Source organism: Myotis daubentonii, chromosome 5 (assembly GCF_963259705.1).
Source record: "Myotis daubentonii chromosome 5, mMyoDau2.1, whole genome shotgun sequence".
NCBI classification, from domain to species: Eukaryota; Metazoa; Chordata; class Mammalia; order Chiroptera; family Vespertilionidae; genus Myotis; species Myotis daubentonii.
The window spans coordinates 87,418,699-87,440,751 of NC_081844.1; the positions used below are offsets into that span (position 1 = coordinate 87,418,699).

General features: G+C 41.3%; 1 protein-coding gene across 6 annotated transcripts in view; it reads left to right on the top strand.

Moving 5' to 3' along the window:
- Positions 1-269: 269 nt before the first annotated feature.
- The window catches only part of TCERG1 (transcription elongation regulator 1), a 60,510-nt gene continuing 38,726 nt past the window's right edge, over positions 270-22,053 (top strand). For all 6 annotated transcript variants that reach the window (XR_009453090.1, XM_059698779.1, XM_059698780.1 and 3 more), the window contains exons 1-5: positions 270-410; positions 10,789-11,014; positions 13,644-13,796; positions 14,689-15,148; positions 19,347-19,589. Coding sequence is in view for 5 of the 6 variants with exons in the window: in XM_059698779.1 (XP_059554762.1) it covers positions 352-410; positions 10,789-11,014; positions 13,644-13,796; positions 14,689-15,148; positions 19,347-19,589 (1,141 nt within the window). In the remaining variant the exon portion in view is untranslated. The remainder of the gene's footprint in view (positions 411-10,788; positions 11,015-13,643; positions 13,797-14,688; positions 15,149-19,346; positions 19,590-22,053) is intronic.

Sequence of the window (22,053 nt, forward strand, 5' to 3'; positions counted from 1 at the left end):
TGCCTTCCTGGAAGCCGGCGGACACGTGGCTCCTGCAGGCGCGGCAGGACGTGGGAGGACCTAGTTCTGGTTACCGCGAGAGGGCGCTGGCGGCTCCTCGCCGCTTAAGTCTCATTTCCCATAAAGCCTCCGAGCGACCTATCAAGTGGCTGTCTCTATACCGCTTTCAAAGTCGGCGGGCCCTTCCACCAATAGTAAGGCAAGTTCCGCCCTCAGCTCGAGGATTGATGGAACGCTTCACCATTCATCTCACAGATCTCTGCTGTCTCCGCCTCTCTCGCTCGAGATGGATGACCTGTCTGACCAATAGAGGACGCCCGGTCGGCGGGTGGATGAACGCGGTCTTCTGTAATGGCGGAGCGTGGCGGGGACGGGGGGGACGGCGAGCGCTTCAACCCGGGGGAGCTCAGGTAAGGGGCGCCGCTCTGTCTTTCTTCTCGGCATGCGGGAGCCCCGCGGGTGGGCCTGCCGCGGGGATGCGGGGTGGAGGGCGGGCCGGGGCCCCGCGGCGGCCCGGGTCCAGGACCGCATGGGGCTGGGGAAGGGGGAAGGGGAAGGCGGCTTGAATGAGAGAGCCGGCCTGGGGCTGGGCCGCGGCCTCCCGTCCGTTTTCCGGGAGCTCCCAGCGGTTTTCGCGGGGCCCAGCGCCCCTGGCGGCTGCGGTCCCTGGGCCCGGCCAGACGTTCCCGCCTCGGGGCGACGCCGCGGCCGCCTGCAGCCTCCGCCCCGGACGCCCTCAGCCCTGCGCCCGGCTGCGCGTCGCCGCGGGCCCCGTTGTCCCCCGGGCGCCCCTCCGCTCCGCAGGGCACTCCCCGGAGCCCCTCACTCCTCCCGGCTCCGCTTTTGGGGTCTCCACGTTTGCCCCCCCCCCCCCCCCCGTATCGCTTGCTATTCTTCACTGATTGTGGCCTTTCTCCCGGTCTCCCGTTTGTTCCTCCCTTGGCGTATTCGTGACCAGGAGCCGCGGCCGCGGCCGTTGCCACGTCCTGGTGGGTGTCGGGAACCGCGTCCTTAGGGGGGTCTGCCCCGTCCTCGCCCCCCGTCGCGGGCTGGTTGCCTTCCTCATTGTGCAGCCAGCCGCCCGGAACCGTCTGGAGGGAAGCCTCCCGCCCGGGGCGCCGGCGGGGAAACGGAGGCCGGCGGACGCCGAGGCGGTGGGGCGAGGGCGCGGAGGCGCAGGGGGAGCTCCAGGAAGTGGCTGCCGAGCCCGGGCAGGCGGGCTCCGCGTCCCGCCTTCGCCCTGAAGGAGGTCGGTGACCTTTCGCCTTCGGTGTCTGAGTGCCCGTGGGGTTCGTCATGAAGGTTTGGTCAAGTGAAAGTGTCTTGGGGAAAAAACACCTCCAGTCAGGGAGAATACAAAGAGGCGCTCAGCTTTCTGGCTACTATTTGAGACTTTTTTTTTTCTTCCCCCTTTTCTGGGTGGGGAAGATGTCATTTCAGATGTCCAGCCCCCATTCCGAATTGTGCCACTGTCAGCATCTGCGCGGGGGACAGCGCAGGGGCCGAGAGCAGCCTGGGATCGTCCGGCGCCCAGGATGAAGTTGTGTCGGGAGATGGGGGCCGTTGTTTTTCAGGGTTTTAGATTCTGGGTTGTCGCACACAGAAATCCCTACTCGGGCAGGAGCAAAATCTTGTCATATTTCAGAGATGAATCTCAGATCCCTTAAGCCCCGTGTGTATGTTCGCGTGGGTCATGAGCGATGAAGGTGCATGGCCAGGGTCGCTCAGCGCCAGTGATGGAAGGCTTATTCCGGATTCTGATCTCAAGGTCACCCGAATTGATCTGCGTTTCAGAGAGCCTAGCATCTTCAGCTTGACCATGAGTGGCCTGTTAGGTTTTTATTAACCGTAGTCTGGACGTTGATGCAAAGCTGATTTGAGAAGGGTCTTAAATTCGGGTTTCTGTTGCAAATATGTGATGCCCGGCCTCTTGGGTTGGAAGTTGCTTCCAAAGCATGTTGTACAGACCATTATTTTCGCACTTTTCATGGTTTAAGATGAATTGGCTGTTTTTGTGGTCTTTCTGATGGCAGAAATCGGGGCTTAGTTTTCGTATATGGATCATGTGTACCATGCAGGCATTTTGTGGTGTGTCTGTATATCAGTGTCTGGCAAATAAAGTGTTCAGTGGCTCTATGGTAGTAAATGGTATAGGTGATTTAGAGACGGTTCGCTTCGTAGAACCAAAGTGATTGTGCCGTGTGACAGTCACAGACCTAGGTGCTGGCAGTAGAGCCTTGAACCAGACCAAAATCCTTTAGAGCAGTGGCTCTCAACCTTCCTGATGCCGCGGCCCTTTAATACAGTTCCTCAGGTTGTGGTGACCTCCAATTTCATTGTTACAAATTGAACATAATTAAAGCATAGTGATTAATCACAGAAACAATATGTAATTATATATGTATCTTCCGATGGTCTTAAGCGACCCCTGTGAAAGGGTCGTTCGACCCACAAAGGGGTCACGACCCACAGGTTGAGAACCGCTGCTTTAGAGCATCCGTACTAATTAAGATCTGAATTTTGAATTAAACTAGCCACATCAAATGAGTGGGAAGTGACTTATACAAGGTCGCTGAGTAATTGGCAGAGTCTGGATTTGCCTCCCATATGTCAGAAGCATCTTTTCATTTTGCCTCTCCTGTTAAAGTATTTGCAGTCTAATCTTCACCAGTGGGGGATTGCATATCTAGATAGAGTACCTCTAGCAGCGGTTCTAAACCTGTGGGTCGCGACCCCTGAAAATACATCCTGCATATCAGATATTTACATTACGATTCATAACAGTAGCAACATTACAGTTATGAAGTAGCAACGAAAATAATTTTATGGTTGGGGGTCCCCACAACATGAGGAACTGTATTAAAGGGTCGCGGCATTAGGAAGGTTGAGAACCACTGCTAGAGAAATACATTTGTTCTTGTAAAAAAAAAAATTGTTTCTATTTTTGCAAGTAGTCTTCTGTTTTCCAAAAGGGTTGAAAGTGGTAGGAATGCAAATAACCTGCAACAGACAGAATTTATTTGGAGAGCCAAATGCTATTCATCCCTTTATGTTGAGGACTGTTAAGATAACTTTTAGAGTCATGTTTGTATAGATCAGTGGTTCTCAACCTCTGGCCCTTTAAATACAGTTCCTCATGTTGTGACCCAGCCATAAAATTATTTTCGTTGCTACTTCATAACTGTACTGTTGCTACTGTTATGAATCGTAATGTAAATATCTGATATGCAGGATGTATTTTCATTGTTACAAATTGAACATAATTAAAGCATAGTGATTAATCACAAAAACAATATGTAATTATATATGTGTTTTCTGATGGCCTTAGGCGACCCCTGTGAAAGGGTCGTTCCACCCCCAACGGAGTTGCTACCCACAGGTTGAGAACCGCTGGTATAGATCCTTTACCCAGGGCCTTAGATTACCTATTAATACCTTATGACAAGGTACTTTCAGTCTAAGTTTCCTTAATTGTAAAACAAGAATAAGACTACACTGGTGTTACCACTGACTAGTACCTTAAACACGTTATTTTTTCTGTGACATAGTTTCCTCTGTAAAAATGGTGCCAATCTTACCTCAGTGTATTGCTTTGAGGATAAAAAGAGTTGGTGCAAGTAATGTCCATGTAATCGTTCTTGGCATATAGGAAATACCCAGTATTCACTGTCATTATTAAAACAATTTTTTCTTTTTTAAAATATATTTTTATTGATTTCAGAGAGGAAGGGAGAGAGAGATAGAAATATCAATGATGAAAGAGAATCATTGATTGGCTGCCTCTGCATGCCCCCCACTGGGGATCAAGCCACAACCCGGGCATGTGCCCTTGACCAGAATTGAACCCAGGACCTTACAGTCCACATGCTGACGCTCTATCCACTGAGCCAGACCAGCCAGCGCTTCCTTTTTTAAAACTATTTTTATTAACACTATTGAAGGTGTCCCCATTCCTTTCCCTCCTTGCCCATCTCTAACCAGTCCCCACCCTCCTCCCCCCTTCTCTCTGGCCATCAAAACAATAACATTTGAACACCCACCATCCTCTACACTGGAAAGCTGCAGTATACTAAGGGAAAACTACATATTAGTGGGTATAATACAAAAGTAAGCAAGTGAGAGGTTTCTTAGCATTTATCATGATTTAAAACTCAAATTGGGCCCTAAACGGTTTGGCTCAGTGGATAGAGCGTCAGCCTGCGGACTCAAGGGTCCCAGGTTCGATTCCGGTCAAGGGCATGTACCTTGGTTGCTGGCACATCCCCAGTAAGAGGTGTGCAGGAGGCAGCTGATCGATGTTTCTCTCTCATCAGTGTTTCTAACTCTCTTTCCCTCTCCCTTCCTCTCTGTAAAAAATCAATAAAATATGTTAAAACACACACACACAAACTCAAATTGGGCTCAGCCAGTGTGGCTTTGTGGTTGAGTGCCGACCTGTGAACCAAATGAACCAGGAGGTCACGGCTCCATTCCTGGTTGGTCACATGCAACATGGTCTACGGGCTTGATCCCCGGTAAGGGGAGTGTAGAAGGCTGCCAATCGATGATTCTTATCATTGATGTTTCTATCTCTCTCTCCCTCTTCGTTCCTCTCTGAAATCAATAAAAAATATTTTAAGAAAACTCGAATTGTGTAATGAGCCAGAGAGGGTCTGGGAGAGGCTGAGGGTTGGGAAGGAGTTTGAGGAACTAAGACTGATATGAAGGAGCATTCCAGGCAGAGGAAACAATAAGTGCAGAGGCTTCAAGGTAAATGAACTTGAAGTATTTGACCAAAAAAGAAGGCTGGAGCCCGGTTTGCTCAGTGGGTAGGGCGTAGGTCTGCGACCTGAAGGGTCCTGGGTTCGATTCTGGTCAAGGGCATGTACCTCAGTTGCAAGCTCCCATCCCTGGTCAGGGTGATTGGTTGGAGGCAACCAATCAATGTCTCTCTCTCTCACATTGATGTTTCTCTTTCTATCTCTCCCTCTCCCTTCTACTCTCTCTAAAAATCAATGGGAAAATTCTCAGGTGAGCATAAAATAAAAAATAAAAAAAGGCTGGAGTCTATAGATAGGTCAACAAGAGGCAGGTTATGTAGTGCCTGATAATAATTATAATAATAGTAGCTACACTATCTACACTAATAAAAGACAAACATGCAAATTGACCGTATCTTTGCTATACCATAAGCCACGCCCACCAGCCAAATCAGAGCGACTATATGCAAATTAATCCAACCAAGATGGTGTCCTGCAGCCATGGAGCTGAAGTGAGCAGGAGGCTTGGTTGCTCCAGTGATGGAGGAAGCCAAGCTTACCGGCCAGCTCTGAGCTCCACTCAAAGCAACAAAGTTTCAATTATAGAAGATAAATAAACCCCAGATACCTGCTTTCAGCTGGCCGTGGCCATGGAGCTGGAGCAAGCAGGAGGCTTCCCTCCCAACCACCCTGGCTGGCTCTGAGCTCCTCAATTATAGAAGTTTCAATTATAGAAGGTAAATAAATCCCAGAATAAAAAAAAAATAAAAGAGGCCGGGAGCTTCCATCGCCTGAGGGCTTGGCCAGCCTGAAAACGGCCCTCAGCCCCTCAACCAGACTGGCCAGGCACCCCAGTGAGGACCCCCGCACCCTAAAGGGGGTGTGGCCAGCCTGAAAACAGCCATCAGCCCCTCACCCAGGCTGGCCAAACCTCCATGGGGTGAGAGTCCCCACTGGGGGGGGCTTGACCAGCATGCAAACACCCATCAGCTCATCACCCAGGCTGACCAGGCACCCCAGTGGGGACCTCCACCCTGTAGAGGGTGTGACCAGCTGCAAACAGCCATCATCCCCTCACCCAGACTGGCCAGGCACCCCAGTGGGGACCCCCACCCTGAAGGGGGTGTGACCAGCCTGAAAACACCCATTAGCCGCTCACCCAGGCTGGCCAGGCACCCCAGTGGGATCCCCCACCCTGATCCGGGACACCCTTCAGGACAAACCAGCCGGCCCCCACCCGTGCACCAGGCCTCTGTCCTATATAATAAAAGGGTAATATGCAAACTGACCCTAACAGCAGAAGGACTGGGAATGACTGGTCACTGTGACACATACTGACCACTAGGGGGCAGATGCTCAATGCAGGAGCTGCCCCCTGGTGGTCAGTGTGCTTCCACAGGGGGAGCTCTGCTCAGCCACAAGCCAGGCTGATGGCTGCCAGTACAGCGGTGGTGGTGGGAGCCTCTCCCGCCGCCTCAGCAGTGCTAAGGATGTCCGACTGCAGCTTAGGCCTGCTCCCTGCTGGCAAGTGGACATCCCCCGAAGGCTGCCAGAGTGATGTCTGACTGCCAGCTTAGGCCCAATTCCCCAGGGAGCGGGCCTAAACCAGCGGGTGGTCATCCCCCAAGGGGTCTCAGACTGCTAGAGGGCACAGGCCAGGCTGAGGGACCTCCCCCTCACCCCCGAGTGCACAAATTTTTGTGCACCAGGCCTCTAGTTACTAATATTAATATCATTAAAACTTACTAGTACTATTACTAGACTGATGTTATAGCAACAGTAATAAAAGCTATATTTAGAGAGCACTAATGTGCTAGGTGCTATTCCACATACTTTCTTAGCTCATTTAATCCTCACTGCAGGTTCTGATAAGTTGTCTGCGATGAAGCAGTGTGTGTGAAGAGCTCAGCACAGGTACTATACATAGCTGGCATCAGAAAATGGCAACTTTAAGATGCTGATGGAGGAAATTCTGTGAATTCTGTCACTATTTTAATGGCAGACTTTTGAAAGACATTTAGTCAAATTGACAATGAAGTGCCTTTAAAAAAATGTTTTTATTGATTTTTAGAGAGGAAAAGAAAGAGAGAAAAACATCCATCGGCTGCTTCTTGCATGCCCCCTACTGGCAATTGAGCCTGCAACCCTGGCCGGGAATCCAACTGGCAACCTTTTGGTGCATGGATGGATTTCGTTGATCCAACCGAGCCACACTGGCCAGGGCCCAAGTGTCTTTTATAGGTGGAGCATAGTGCAAGGTTTTTTGGGGAATGAAAGTAGTGATAGTTAAAGTGGTTTAGTGTGTATCAAGTACTCTAAATGTTTCACAGGGATTATCTCATTGAACAGGGATATGAGACAGGTTTTATTTTTATTCCCCAGCTCAATTACATCTGAGTATACTCAGGCTCAGATATTATGTAACTAGTTTGACAGCAAAAGGCAGAGCCATGAATTTGACTTTTTCATCATTTTAGAGCCAAAATGCTTAACTTCAAGCTATAACTAGGAAGTGTGAAATTCCAAAGAAACAAGTACTGTCGATTTTTTTTTAAAGGGAGAGGCAGATTCAAAAGAAATCTAAGATTAAGGTACATTATTAACTCAAGGCTGAAATAGAATATCCTTCCTTGATAGTTAACTTTGTTTCTGCACAAAAGGTTAAGATGTTTCTTCAAGAATGGTAGCTATGTGTCTTTTAGGAATACATATAGTTTGAGAAAGACTAATTATTCTAATATAATCCATACTCCTCTTTTCAGTCATTGTTTTTAACTTAAACTTTGAGATAGGATCATTTGCAAATTTGGTTAAATACAGTTGGTATATGCATTCTGGATGTTTACAATCCTAGTATTCTAGAAGGAAAATTGGTTCTTTATTAGGATTTTTTATGTCAGAATTAACTGTGATATGGAAAATGTAGAAAAACTTCAAAGTGTAATTTTAAGCAGAGAGTTGAAATATAGGAAAGTTGGGAGAGCCTGGTGAGAAGAGAATATAAGAATGATTATCTTTATATATATATATAAAGAATATAATTGTTGCCGTAACCGGTTTGGCTCAGTGGATAGAGCGTCGGCCTGCGGACTGAAAGGTCCCAGGTTCGATTCCGGTCAAGGGCATGTACCTTGGTTGCGGGCACATACCCAATAGGAGATGTGCAGGAGGCAGCTGATCGATGTTTCTCTCTCATCGATGTTTCTAACTCTCTATCTCTCTCCCTTCCTCTCTGTAAAATCAATAAAATATATTAAAAAAAAAAAAGAATATAATTGTTGCCCTAGCTGGTTTGGCTCAGTGGATAGAGCATCGGCCTGGGGACGGACCAAAGGGTCCTGGGTTCGATTTTGGTCCAGGGCATGTATTTGGTTGCAGGCTCCTCCCGGGCCTGGGCCCTGGACAGGACTTGTGCAGAAAGCAACCAATCAGCGTGCTTCTTTCACATCAGTGTTTCTGTCTTTCCCTCTCTCCTCTCTACTCTCCCTAAAAATCAATGGAAAAATATCTTCTGGTGAGAATTAAAACACACACACACACACACACACACACACACACACAACCCAGTGTAATTGTTAATTTTTTCTTGAGCACAGAAATGTACATTTCATTAATCATGGAGAGATTTATAGTAACTACTGGGAAGACTGATAGGTAGGTACTCAATTGACTATGGCAAATTATAGTAAACATGCCAATTTTATATGATAAAAGCCTAATATGCTAGGTGTCTGGTCCACCGGTCAGCTATTCAACCAATCAAAGCGTAATATGCTAAGGCCAGTCAACTGCTCGCTATGATGTGCACTGACCACCAGGGGGCAGATGCTTTGACCAGTAGGTTACCTTGCTGCTGGGGTCTGGCTGATCGGGACTGAGGGAGATGGGCGGGACACACCCTGTAGCCCTCCCGCAGTCCCTCCTTGGCCCAGTCGTGCACCAGTGGGGTCCCTCGGCCTGGCCTGCACCCTCTCGCAATTCGGGACCCCTCAGGGATGTCGGAGAGCCTGTTTCAGCTCAATCCCGCAGGCCAGGCTGAGGAGACCCCTCTGGTGCACAAATTCATGCACCGGGCCTCTAGTAATGTTTATAAGATTCTGCATACCCTATTGTGAGGTAGTGTAGGTACAATATCACCTAGGTAGGTATTCATTGGTTCATTCAACAAATATTTATTTAGGCCTAATATGTGCAGACCTAACTATGTATAGGGGATGTAAGGATGAACAGGACAGAATTTCTACTCTAAAGGAGCTTAGTATATACACAGTGTCGGGTAGTGTTTAAGAGATATTTGCTTGTGTTTGAATCCTGGCTTTTCCACTCAACCAGCTTTGTGGCCTTGGGACAAATTATTTGACTTCAACTTGCTTTAGTGTCCTCATGTATAAAATGAGGTTGATAGTATCTATATATATAAAAGCCTAAGCGACAGTTACGACCAGTTGACCAAACGATCAGTCAACCAATCACTATGACACGCACTGACCACCAGGGGGCAGATGCTCAACGCAGGAGCTGCCCCCTGGTAGTCAGTGCACTCCCAAAGGGGGAGCGCCGCTGAGCCAGAGCTGCCCTGGGCTCACAGCTGGCAAGCACAGCAGTGGTGGCAGGAGCCTCTCCTGCCTGCAGTGGTAAGGAGCGAGGGGTCCCGGACTGCGAGAGGGATGTCTGACTGCTGGCTTAGGCCCCATCTCCAGGGGCATCGGGCCTAAGCCAGCAGGCGGACATCCCCTGAAGGGTCCTGGACTGTGAGAGGGCACAGGCCGGGCTGAGGGACCCCCCACCCCCCAAGTGCACGAATCTCGTGCACCAGGCCTCTAGTATATCTCATAGGGTAGTTAATGATGACTAAAGGACTTAAAAAGAGCTTAGAGCACTGCCTGACACATAGTAATTACTTTTAAGAGTGAATAATTTTTATTTTTTTAAAAAGCACTTGTGAGAGGGAGATAGATAATAACATGTAATACTATGTATCTGCTGAAATACCATAGAGAAAATAAACCAGGGTGTTTTAGCTAGAGATTGAAGGGTGGGGTAGGGTGCAGTGTAGAGAAAGGCTTTCCGTTTAGGTAGAGAATACTAGTAATCTCATAAGCCTGCTACCCTCCGCCTCTGTATGGAGGTACAAAAAAACTTTGTATTTGGAAGTAATTTCAAACTTAACAAAAGTTGCAAAAAATAAAGATAGTACACTTGGTATTAATATTTTACCTCTTCTGCTTTATTATTTGCCCACATGCATGCTCTGTTACTCTGAACTTTTTGAGGGTAAGATACATATACCATAGCCCTTTGCTTTTAAGTACTTAAGTGTGCATTTTCTAAGAATAGAGATACTTTGCCTAAATACAGTTACCAACTTCATAAATTTACAATGATACAGTACTTTAATCTGTTGTTGTATCCTAGTGTTGTTCGTTAATCCAGTGTTTTTTATAGCATTTCTTCCCTTTAGGATAGGATTTAGTTTAGAATTAGTGTTGTGTTGTCATGTCTCTTTAGCTCCTTTAATGTAATACATTTCCACAGCCTGCCTTTGTCTTTTATGTATAATATCCACATTTCTGAAGAATATATCCTCTGCTTCCCCCTTATAAATAGAACATTCCATTTTTTGTGTTTGTCTACTATTTCATCATTAATTTGAGAATATACATTCTTGCCTGAAATAGGTGATGTGTTTCTCTCAGTCACATGATGTCCATCTTGTCCTTTTTCGATGATATTAATTAGATCCACTGGTCAAGATGTTGGCATGATTTCCCTATCACATAGTGTTTTTTTCATTTCCCCTTGCAATCATAAGCAGCACGTGAGGAGACATTTTAAGATCATCTGGATATCCTCTTCATCCAGCTTTCCTCCTAGATTTGGTGTCCGTGGATCATTCTTACTGATGCACTTTTACTGTGATGGTTGCAAAATTATGCCTTTCCAACTCCACTTGCTCTTAAGGGCCTATTGAATTCGATGTAATTAGAGATCAGTAACTACATTTTTGTAATTTTGAGAAAGAAAAACTAATTCATTGTTTTTCCCACAGGATGGCTCAACAGCAGGCCTTAAGGTTTCGAGGCCCAGCTCCCCCACCAAATGCAGTGATGCGAGGCCCACCACCTCTCATGCGACCTCCTCCACCTTTTGGTATGATGCGAGGCCCTCCTCCACCACCTCGTCCCCCCTTTGGACGTCCTCCTTTTGATCCTAATATGCCACCAATGCCTCCTCCAGGAGGGATTCCTCCACCTATGGGCCCTCCACACCTTCAGGTAAAGAATATAGAAGTTGTCATTCCTTCATTGTTGTTAATATTAATATTGTATGTCAGTTTTGCCTTAAAAACTGTGTTCTTAGTTTCACTTTATAGGAAAATATAATCCATATATTAATTTGTCCCAAAAGCAGTGGTTTTGAGTAGAAATTCAGAATGGGAATTTAGATAGAAAAATATACTTCATAGGAAACAGGATTAAATAGAGTATTTCTTACCTGCCTTTATTTCTGAGAATTGTCTGTAGTAACCCATCTTCTTTATGGGAAATGAAGTTTGAATTTTAAAGGTATAATTGTTTTAGTTATTGCTATTTATTTTTTAATACTTTATTATTCTTAAAATATATTTCTATTGATTTTAGAGAAAGGGAGAGAGAGAACAACATCAATGATGAGAGAGAATTATTGATTGGCTGCCTCGTGCACATCCCCTACTGGGGATCGAGCCTACAATCCTGGGCATGTGCCCTGACCAGAACCATGACTGCCTGGTTCATAGGTCGATGCTCAACCAATGATACATTTTATCATTAAGTATATATACATACATAATGTATATATGTTCTGAGCAATTCTTGCCACAAATGAAGCCTAGGATAGAATCTAGAACAGGGGTCCTCAAACTTTTTAAACAGGGGGCCAGTTCACTGTCCCTCAGACCATTGGAGGGCCGGACTATAGTTTAAAAAAAAAACTATGAACAAATTTCTATGCACACTGCACATATCTTATTTTGAAGTAAAAAAACAAAACGGGAACAAATACAATATTTGTATTTGCATGTGGCCCGCGGGCCATAGTTTGAGGACCCCTGATCTAGAACAAATGCATTTTGTAAGCACATTGTTTGAATATTTTTCTTCCCTGGGGGACAAAAGAGGTTATTTTATAATTTTAGAAATAGAATTGTGGGATTTCTTTAAATAAAAACTTTTCTGGTATTTTAACCTGAGGCCCAGATCCCTCTCTAGTATATATAGACTCAATTACTGTCTGAAATGAGGTCACGAAGGTGGCCTCTCTCAAATGTCTACTTTTGAGGTTGTATTGTTTTTGTTTGGGTATGTATCTCTGATTTTCTTAGTTTATCCAGCCTATATGTTCCGAAACCAAATAAATATAGTGGTATCATCTATTTCCCATTAGTTTAAATAATCAAGAATGAACTCACTAGAAATAACAAAAGATAACAAAGTACTACGGGAATGATGTTAACTCTATTTAGATAGGGTCATATTTATGGAAGAGACACAGGTTTTAATATTTAATAATTTTATTGCCTTCCTAGTAATGAATAGCCCCTACCCCCTTAAACAAATTGTTAAAAAGTTTTATATTTTCTCTGAGATTAGAATAAGAAATAGATTTTTGACTGTCTCTGGTATAACTTGTTACATATGAATTTATTCTAATTTGGGCCTTTAAGAGTTAAACGTACTTGCAGAATATTATAAAATGTAATGGACTGATGTAACCCTCTAATGGAAATATATCAGATGTTGTAATGGGATACTTTCCACTGTTGTGATGTTTTCTTGGTCTTGATAGATAATTGTGTGGTTTTACATTAAATCCAAGTGATATCCAGTTAATGTGCTTTGGGGTGGATATTTTATAGAATGTGGGTCTGTGTGCTGATGCTTGAAAGACACTAAACTGAATTTTTTAAAAAAAAATCTGAAGTATGGGAAAGAAAATGAAGTACTGTTTCACATTATTAGCATGGTGTTAGTTCCATTATCCACATTAAGATGCTTTAGATAACTGAAATTTATCGTTACTTGTAATTAAAGAGGATGTCTTTGAATCCCCATTCAAAATCTGTTGTTAAAATGTTAGACCACTTGTCTGCTTTAGTAAGTAAGGTTAGTAGTCACAGTTGAATTGTGTGGCTCAGAATCTTAATGTTGTGTCAATAATCATTGAAGAATGATAGTGAAGGAATTATCAGAGATAGGATTGAATTAGTAATAGCTCCAGGAAATAAAATAAAAAAATTGTAACATATACCATTTAAATTCTTATTTTCCACTAAAAGTAAAATGGATAATTATTTTACTATATCTTTTAAACTTAACTGATGTTCATGCCATTGGTGAGCTACTTATTGTTACTATTATTTGAAAAATAGAAAATGATGAATATTTTTCTAGCTAATATTTTTTTCTTGTAGGAAAAGGGATTAGCTATATTCAGTTTTTCTCTTTTAGTTGTTGCTATGTTATTTGTAAAATAATGTTTCTCCTTTGCTTGGTTCTTATTGTAAGTGAGAGGTGGAGGCATTGGTGTGCCTGGTATTAAAAAAGCTACAAAAGTCGCTTATTTTCTTCTGAAGGTAATCTAGTACCTAGTGTGTGAAATATGCAGTTAAAGTATAAATAATAAAATGAAATTCGCCCATAATGCTATTACCCAGAGATAACTACTATATGTTGATGTATTTCTTTCCAATCTGTTTTGTTCCAGAGAAACTTTGCTTATGCATCCTAGATGAGTGTTTTTGAATGGACTGTAAAGCTACTTTGGTTGCTCTTATAATACTTTCCTTTGGGGTAGAATTTAGTAATAATTTGAAAGGAAAAAAGATAAATACAAGTGACCATTACTGTTCTTGCGAATTAACAGAGACCGCCTTTCATGCCTCCACCCATGGGAACCATGCCTCCTCCTCCGGGTATGATGTTTCCACCAGGAATGCCTCCTGTGACTGCCCCTGGTACTCCAGCACTGCCTCCTACTGAGGAGATATGGGTTGAAAATAAAACGCCAGATGGGAAGGTAAATTAGAAAATATATTTAGATTATTAACTCCTTAGTGACAGAAGAGTAAAACTTAAAGAGTTCTGGCAGATTGAGATCAATGACAATATTCTTGCCAATTAAGAATGAGCCTGGGGTAAGCAGGGCGTGCGGTGGGACTTGATGAAAGGCTTAGTGGATTGGACTTCCACGCAGACTAGAATGCTTACATCTGTTTACCTATGATTCTGGAAGCTTGTATTTTAAGTATGTATTATGGGTCCTCAAAACAACTCTAAGGTTTAGTATTCACTAGGAGGACTCACAGGACTCAGCATGTAGTTGTACCCACAGCTAAGACTAATTGCAGTGAAGGATACAAAGCAAAACCAGCAAAGAGAAAAAGGTAATGGGACAGAGTCTATAGGAAATTAATCGCAAGCTTCCAAGAGTCCACTCTTTGGAAGCACATGGAGTATGTCTAATTTCTCCAGCATGGAATTGTGACAACATACGTGAAGGGTTGTCTACCAGAGAAGCTCATTTGACCTGGGGAGTCAAGGGATTTCATTGGGGACTGGCACCCTTTGCCCGGCACATAACAAAATTCCAGACTTTCAGAGGGAAAGCAGACATTTAGCATGAATTGTATTTTTGTGTAAACAATTTAGGCACAGTGAGCTGCTGTTCTTACCAGTTAGGGAATGGTGGTAACCCTCTCCAAATCCAAGTTCCCAGATGCCAGCCAAGGGTCAACTTTGCAGGATAGCAGTGTTAACTGCACAAAAATAATATGTGTTAAAAATATAGTATGCTCATTATAGAAAATTTCCCCCAATAACTTAATTTTAAGGCAAAATATAGTTGCATTATCGGTTTTTAATGACAGTTGACAGATTCTGTGATACCAGTGATTTTGCTTCCTCTGCAGGTTTATTATTATAATGCTCGGACACGTGAATCTGCCTGGAGCAAGCCAGATGGAGTTAAGGTTATTCAGCAGTCAGAACTGACACCTATGCTTGCAGCCCAGGCACAGGTTCAGGCCCAGGCCCAAGCCCAAGCCCAGGCACAGGCGCAGGCGCAGGCCCAGGCCCAGGCCCAGGCGCAGGCGCAGGCACAGGCACAAGCCCAGGCTCAGGCACAGGCCCAGGCCCAGGCGCAAGCACAGGCCCAGGCCCAGGCGCAAGCACAGGCTCAGGCTCAGGCTCAGGCCCAGGCCCAGGCCCAGGCCCAGGCCCAGGCTCAAGTGCAAGCACAAGTAGTAGGAGCTTCCACCCCTACGACCAGTAGCCCAGCACCTGCAGTATCCACTTCAACATCATCATCCACCCCATCCTCTACCACTTCTACCACGACAACTGCCTCTTCGGTTTCGCAGACAGTATCAAGTGAGTACCAGTCAGCATGTGTTTTTATTTAGCAGCTAGGGAAATGGACAACTAGGAACTGCATTCCAAAATGATACTAGTGTTTATATATTATCCTTGATGTTATTTAAAAAATATTTTTGACATAAGACTTTTGGTTAAAGAAGAACAGAAATTTACATTAGTAGAAGAAATTTTTTGCCCAGTTGCAATTCATGAATCTAAACCGGGGAAGTACAGTTAGCTATTCAACTTGGCTAACAGTAATGCTGGGTGCTGTGAGCTTTGCAAAATAAGTGGAAGTCTTGTTCCCTATCTTATAGAACTTCAGTTTTTCTAATTGAGGAGGCCAGCATAATGCATGTAAAATAGTGTGCAAAATTTACAGCGAAAATAGAAGGTGTAACAATTTGAGAAAACGGAGAGACAGGTTGGTGGATTGCATGGGTATTAAGGTTGATCATGAAGGATTTGTGGTAGAATTTGAGTAAGTTCAAAAGTAAGGAGAAGTCTCTTAAGTAGAGAGGAACAGCATGAAGTTCAGGAAATGAGTGTAAGTGTAGTTTGGGGGATTGTTAAGGTACTCTTTTGAGGTGGGACGGTTTATATTGGTTAGTAAATTGAATAAGAGTGACATCAGATTATGAGTTTTAAGAACCATGCAAATGGGTGAGTCAGGCAGGTAACAGGGAGCCTGTAGAAATGCAGTGTTCTGGGAGATTTTTCTGATGCTCATTTTTTGGGTAGTGTTGAAATTGGAAACTTACTAGGAACTTTTCAGTACTCATTTAGGGGTGAATAGACCCTATAACGGGACATAGGCCGATGAAATGAGGAATTGGAAAAGAAGTGGTCAAAAGGGTAAGAGAATTTTCAGGTATAAAGTTACAGAGGCCCAAAGGTTAGATCTTTTCTAAAATATGAGAGGTGCTTAATAGCAGTTTTTAGGGATGAAGAAAGAATAATATATTAGTATGCTTAAAAGATTGCCATTAATATTTATACCACTACTTTTTATTTGTTGCTACTTATTTTACAAGCTGAGATTGAGCCTCAGAATATTTAAATAATGATTTTATTGTTTTGATTATTTATGGTACTGTTATGAAAATACATGTCTCTACAAGGTTATTACAATTTTGGATTATTTTGCTACATGGATAATAGAGATGAAAATAAGAAAATAAAAAATGTCCCTTTCCCCAATATTGTAGGGACTTGGGAATTATTAGTATATAGTACATTGTAAGGAATATGTATATGAGAGAAATTTAATAATAGATTTAAATTTGACTTTATTTTATTGATACAAGAAATAACCTATAAGAATAAGGTACATGTAATGTGGAGGCAGTTTTTTAAAGGCCCTACTTGATAATTTTTAGACGAAAATATACTTAATAGGAAGATAAATTCTGATATGGAAGTATAACAGTGAATTCTTATATGGAAGTTAACAGCTAGCTGTTTGAGGGTCTTTGCCCTTCTATAGGCTAGTGCTTCTAAAACCTATGTGGCAGGGCAGAAAACTGCCAGATTTTATGGGGTACCTGTGGTGGTGATGGGCGAGGGGGATTAATAAAAGCAGTGTGGTTCTCTGTGGAGGCTCTGCTGTTTTGTTTTCTGCCTTAGGAAGGAGAACTACTTTGTTCTAAGGAAAATGGGTAGCAAAATACTTTATCCTACATACATTCCATTTCTATATCAGGGTGGTCTTCAGGCCCATAGCTGTCTTGTGATTATCAACTATTCTTGTCAGAACACTCCAATTTGTCATTTTTTGCACTCCCCTTCAGTTATTGGGAGGCCTTTATTCTAAGGACAGAATAGCAAAATCACGTTCTTTTTACTGCCTTTAAACATCAATTTTGATGTCTTTCTGAGTATTCCTGATGTCTTTTTATTTTACTTGATTCATTGTGATGAAGTATTGTCATGCTACAGTATTAAAATTTCTCCATCTGTTGTTGCAGTCACTTATCTTTTCTAGTTGAGATCTGAGTCTGGATTAATAATATATTTTGAGACCTAGTGTTTCAGTTATTTTAGCAGATAGAATTAGTAGGAATTTATCTACTATAAAGTCCTAGCTGCCATTTTCCCAGTTTCCATTTAATTCTTTTATTGCCTTTATCCTTTTTCTCTCATGACTTATTTCCACTAATCAAATCAGAAAATCCTGTATCAGCAAGAGAAATGGGTTGAATTGAATACTTTTTGCCTTCTCCCTTGGTGTTCCTTTCCACTTGGAATTTGATGCCTTTATAACATTTTATTTTCTGACTACAGTAATTTGTACAAAACTTTGGTAATTATATCTACATACTATTACCATTATATTTTTAAAAAATGTAATTCTGTGAACTGCAGTATAGACCTGGGCAAATGGAAATAAAAATTAAGATATTTATAATTTGAACTCCAGTTGAGTATAAACTCATTTTATCCTCTGCAAGATTGTGAAAAATGCTAATAAATCCTACTTCTCAGGGAAGTTGGGAAGAATAACTAAATATATTTTCAGCCATTACAATAGATTACAAATGCTAAATGGTATGTGTATGGGACTGGGCAAATGTTGCATGTAATTTGTATTTTTCACAATGTTATAAAATTATATTAATATGATACTGTACCCTAAGGCTAGGTCTATGCTAGACCAACAATTCATTCCTGGGCCCCTGAAGATACTTGTTTGGCCCTGCTGTCTATTTAGCCAAGGTGAGTCCCTTATTAACAAGTATGAAATTGCTCACATCTTCCCAGCCTAAGTGAGTTTTTTCATTATTAGGCGCTGAAAAAAAGTTACTGACCAATTTTGTTGTCAGTTGGAGTACCGGGTGGTTTGTGTTAAACAGTGTGCTTTCCCTTAGAATAAAATATTAGGAAAGCACTGCTTTATTGTATTTAATTTGATAAATTTATTCTTAGTTCAATATAGGTAGAGTTTGACATTTTTCTTTTTAACAAGAGAAAGATGAAGTATTTTTTACCAGTGAATCACCACAATGAATTTTTGTTTTGAAATTATATGGGTTATGAATAAATAACAAAAATGTTTTGTAATATTTGAGAACTGAAACTTGAAGAAATATGAATTTTATATTTAGGTCACAGTTTGATTTTGAATGTAATTACTAGGGATAAAATGTTTTAATTTTGATATTTAAAAATAACATATTAGCCAAACCAAATTATCCTGAATTTCTCATTCTCTTGGTCTCTTATACTGGAAACCTGAGTTTTTTGTTTTTTATTTTCTTTTTTCTTTTGAAATAATTATAGAGAAACCAAAGTTGTTTTTTATTATATTTGTTTCTATCCAGTCAGTCATTAGTTATTGCATTTCTTTTTCTATCTGTTCTTTTTTGCTTGGACAAAATTCCAGATATGTTGAAATTGGTTTTCCCACCTTTGTTATTTCTTTTCTTTTTCTTATGTATCTGCCAGTTAATTCATCAAATGAACATTGATTATTCTTCAAAACAGAAACCTTAAATCAGCCTCCCCACACCCTTTTTAATATTCACGAAATCATACTAGTAATTACACGTGAATACATTCTTGTTAAAAATTCAAAGTCTAAAAGAAGCATATGTAAAAAGTGAAAGGCATACATACACAGATATAATGAGTTAATATATTTTGGTGTGCATTCTTATAGATCATTTTTCTACATTTATATAAGTTCTTTCCTTCCCCTACCTAGTAAAGTACATACTTTTGTTCAAGGCCTACTTTGTGCCTCTGGCCTACTTTTCCAGCCATTACTCACTAGTTCTGATGGTATGCCTAGTGTTTTACTGGTTGACTGCTTGCCATCTGTTTTATAAATTGTTCCTGGTTGTTTCCTATTCTTTGCTTTTATTTATTCCCACTACTTATTTTCTCTTTCCACTTTGTCATTTTCCTTGTTGAAATCCTAATCTATCAATGCCTTCCATCACAGCATAACATTTTCTGTACCTCTCTGTTAAAAATGGTCTTTGGGTCTTGATTTACATGCCTGTACATTTATTCCATTTCTCTTTGTATTTTAGTTACTTTTTATATTTCTTTTAACTATTTCCAAGCTTCTTGAAGACAGAGACCTTGTTACAAATTTCTTGCAGTGCATGGAATGGGCCCTTAAATACTGACTGAATGAGTGAATGATGAATGAATAGAGTAAAATGGTTTATGAAGGAGTGATACATATTTTTGTTTTATCTTTTATCAGCACCCACAACACAAGATCAGACCCCAAGTTCTGCTGTTTCAGTTGCTACGCCTACAGTTAGTGTTTCAGCTCCTGCTCCTACAGCCACACCTGTGCAAAACGTTCCCCAGCCGCACCCCCAGACGTTACCTCCTGCTGTCCCTCATTCAGTACCTCAACCAGCAGCAGCAATACCTGCTTTTCCACCAGTAATGGTACCTCCGTTTCGTGTTCCCCTTCCTGGCATGCCAATTCCACTTCCAGGTAAACCAATAGATTATAATAATATTTCCAGCTATGTTTTCATACTGTCAATTAGTTTGTTCTCATGTGTCTGTTGCATTTGAAATTTGCCTTGAATCTCACCTGTTTGAAACGTTTTTGAACGATTCATGGCTAACTGCAATATTTTTTCTTCAGTTTTGATAAATGTCCTTTTTGTTGTTGTTTACATGTCTTAAAATCAGAGCCACATTTAAAGCTACACTCCATTTTGAATAATGGCCTCAGTGAATTAAAAACAATTATCTTGTGTAAATATGTTCTAAGTGCAGTATTTTTAAGGGATTGAATCTATAAAGTTGAGAGATCATAAGTCATTGATAGGTAACACAAGTTCAGTGAATTATTATATATTGTGCATGATTCTGAGCACTTTACATGTAATTAATTTAATTTTCACAACCATCTTTGAGGTAGGTACACAGAACTCATAAGTGATGGTGTTGGATTTGAGCCTGGGCATTTCAGATCAAAGTACCATGCTCTTAATAACTATGCTATATTGGAATGAAAATGTGAGTCACTTAACTGTAAAAAATTTATCTAAAATAGAAATTAGAAGTTTCCCTTGTAACAATTGTGAAGTGTAAAATGCACCATTTAAATATTTAGATAATTATGGTGAATTCATGGTTCTGTGTTGTTTTTTTGTCTTAGGGGAGATCGTTACAACTAGAAAAGGAATGAAAAGATTGTGGAGTATAATTCTTCTTGTATGAATTAAGCAGTGATAATGTTGGGCATCCTAATTTGAATGCATTTAATCCTTAATCCGAGGTCTATTTTAATATTATAGTTGAAAACTATATGCCGTAGGTCAAGTTCACAGGCCTAATTTGTAGCAAAGATGAATAGAACCTAGGGTTCTTGTATCCCAATTTTTCATTTTCCCCACTATCTATTACCACTTTGTTGTACTAGCTTCTGTGTAAGAATAGGATTGTGATACAGCTGTTTCTTAGACTTACACACATTTTAATTATCACTCTCTGGTCTTTTTCCTGTGACTATTTTGAAAAGAGCACTTTCAGATATTGCATCTTGCAAGAAAGAAACCAAAAACTTTCAAGAATTGGTGATGTGTGTTGTTTTTTGGGAGGTACTTTTTACACGTTGACAGTGTTAGATAATTAAATGCCCAGTACAATGTTTAAAAAACCAAAAATGTTTTCTCTAATAGTAGGGATTACTCACTTTCTAAATTAAATTTAAAAGTAGTTGGATTACTTTTCTCTTTGGACATACTTTTTGTAGAACACTAACTGATAGAGAATAGCTTGATATTCTTGATAACATCGTGCAATCTTGGTCTTCTTTAGGGTCAAGGACAGTATTAAAATCAGATCCTGGGTTCTGAGTGATGTCAAAGAGCTAGGGTTATTGATTCTGTAGAGAGAAGATTGAGAGGTTGCATAATAACATTATTTGAAAGGCTATCATCTATGAGAGGACTTTTCATTTTGTTTTAGAGGTTTTAAATAGGACCAGTGGGTGAAAGGTACAGAATAGCAAAATTCATTTCTATAGAAAGTGGAATTTTTGTCACAATAAAATTCTTCCAGTTACAGTTCCATTTTGATGTCATGGTCTTTCTCTGACCCTACCTATCAAATGTTAGAACAGATGGTGGTGACCATTTGACCAAATGTGGTACCTGTGAAGTTTGTAAGTAAAAGGCATTTAATAAATGGCAGACACTAATGACATTTTGTAGGTCAATTGGAAGAGAATTTGAGTTACTCTATAAAATTTTGCTCAAGATAACAAGATTCTTTGGAGAGGGAGCTAGTGTTCTATAGAAAGTATTATTCATATTTATTTATATAACAAGGCATCTTTTATATCAGGGTTCATTCATTTTCTCATTTTTCCTTTAATTTGTTCCTCCAAGGTACTTTACTAGAAAAGAAAAAGACTTACCTGGCTGGTGTTTCTCAGTGGTTGAGTGTCGATCTGTGAATCGGGTCACAATTTGATTTCTAGTCAGGGCACATGCCTGGGTAGTAGGCTCAATCCCTAGTAGGGGGTATGCAGGATGCTGCCACATTTCTGTCTCTTTTCCTCTCCCTTCCTCTCTGAAATCAATAAAAATATATTTAAAAGAAAAGACTTGCTTTTCTCTTTTCCAGATCTTTGGTTTTATGTACAATGACATCTATCTCATTGTATATAATAGGAATTATATTAATTTGGCATTACGGTGAAAAGGGGGGATTTGGATGTAATTTATCTTGGAGCTTTAAATGCTGCTGAAATAGCAATGTGTAATTCTAATGGGGATGATTATAAAGAAGGGATAGGCAAACAAGATGAAGAAAAAGAGGCGAAGAATTAGGGAAAATATTGGCATAAGAGGTGGAAATGGGCATAGTAAATTGGATTAGGATTTTTATCTCTAAGACTAAAATCTTATTTGGAATTTTAAGAAACTTATTGTCAGTGACAG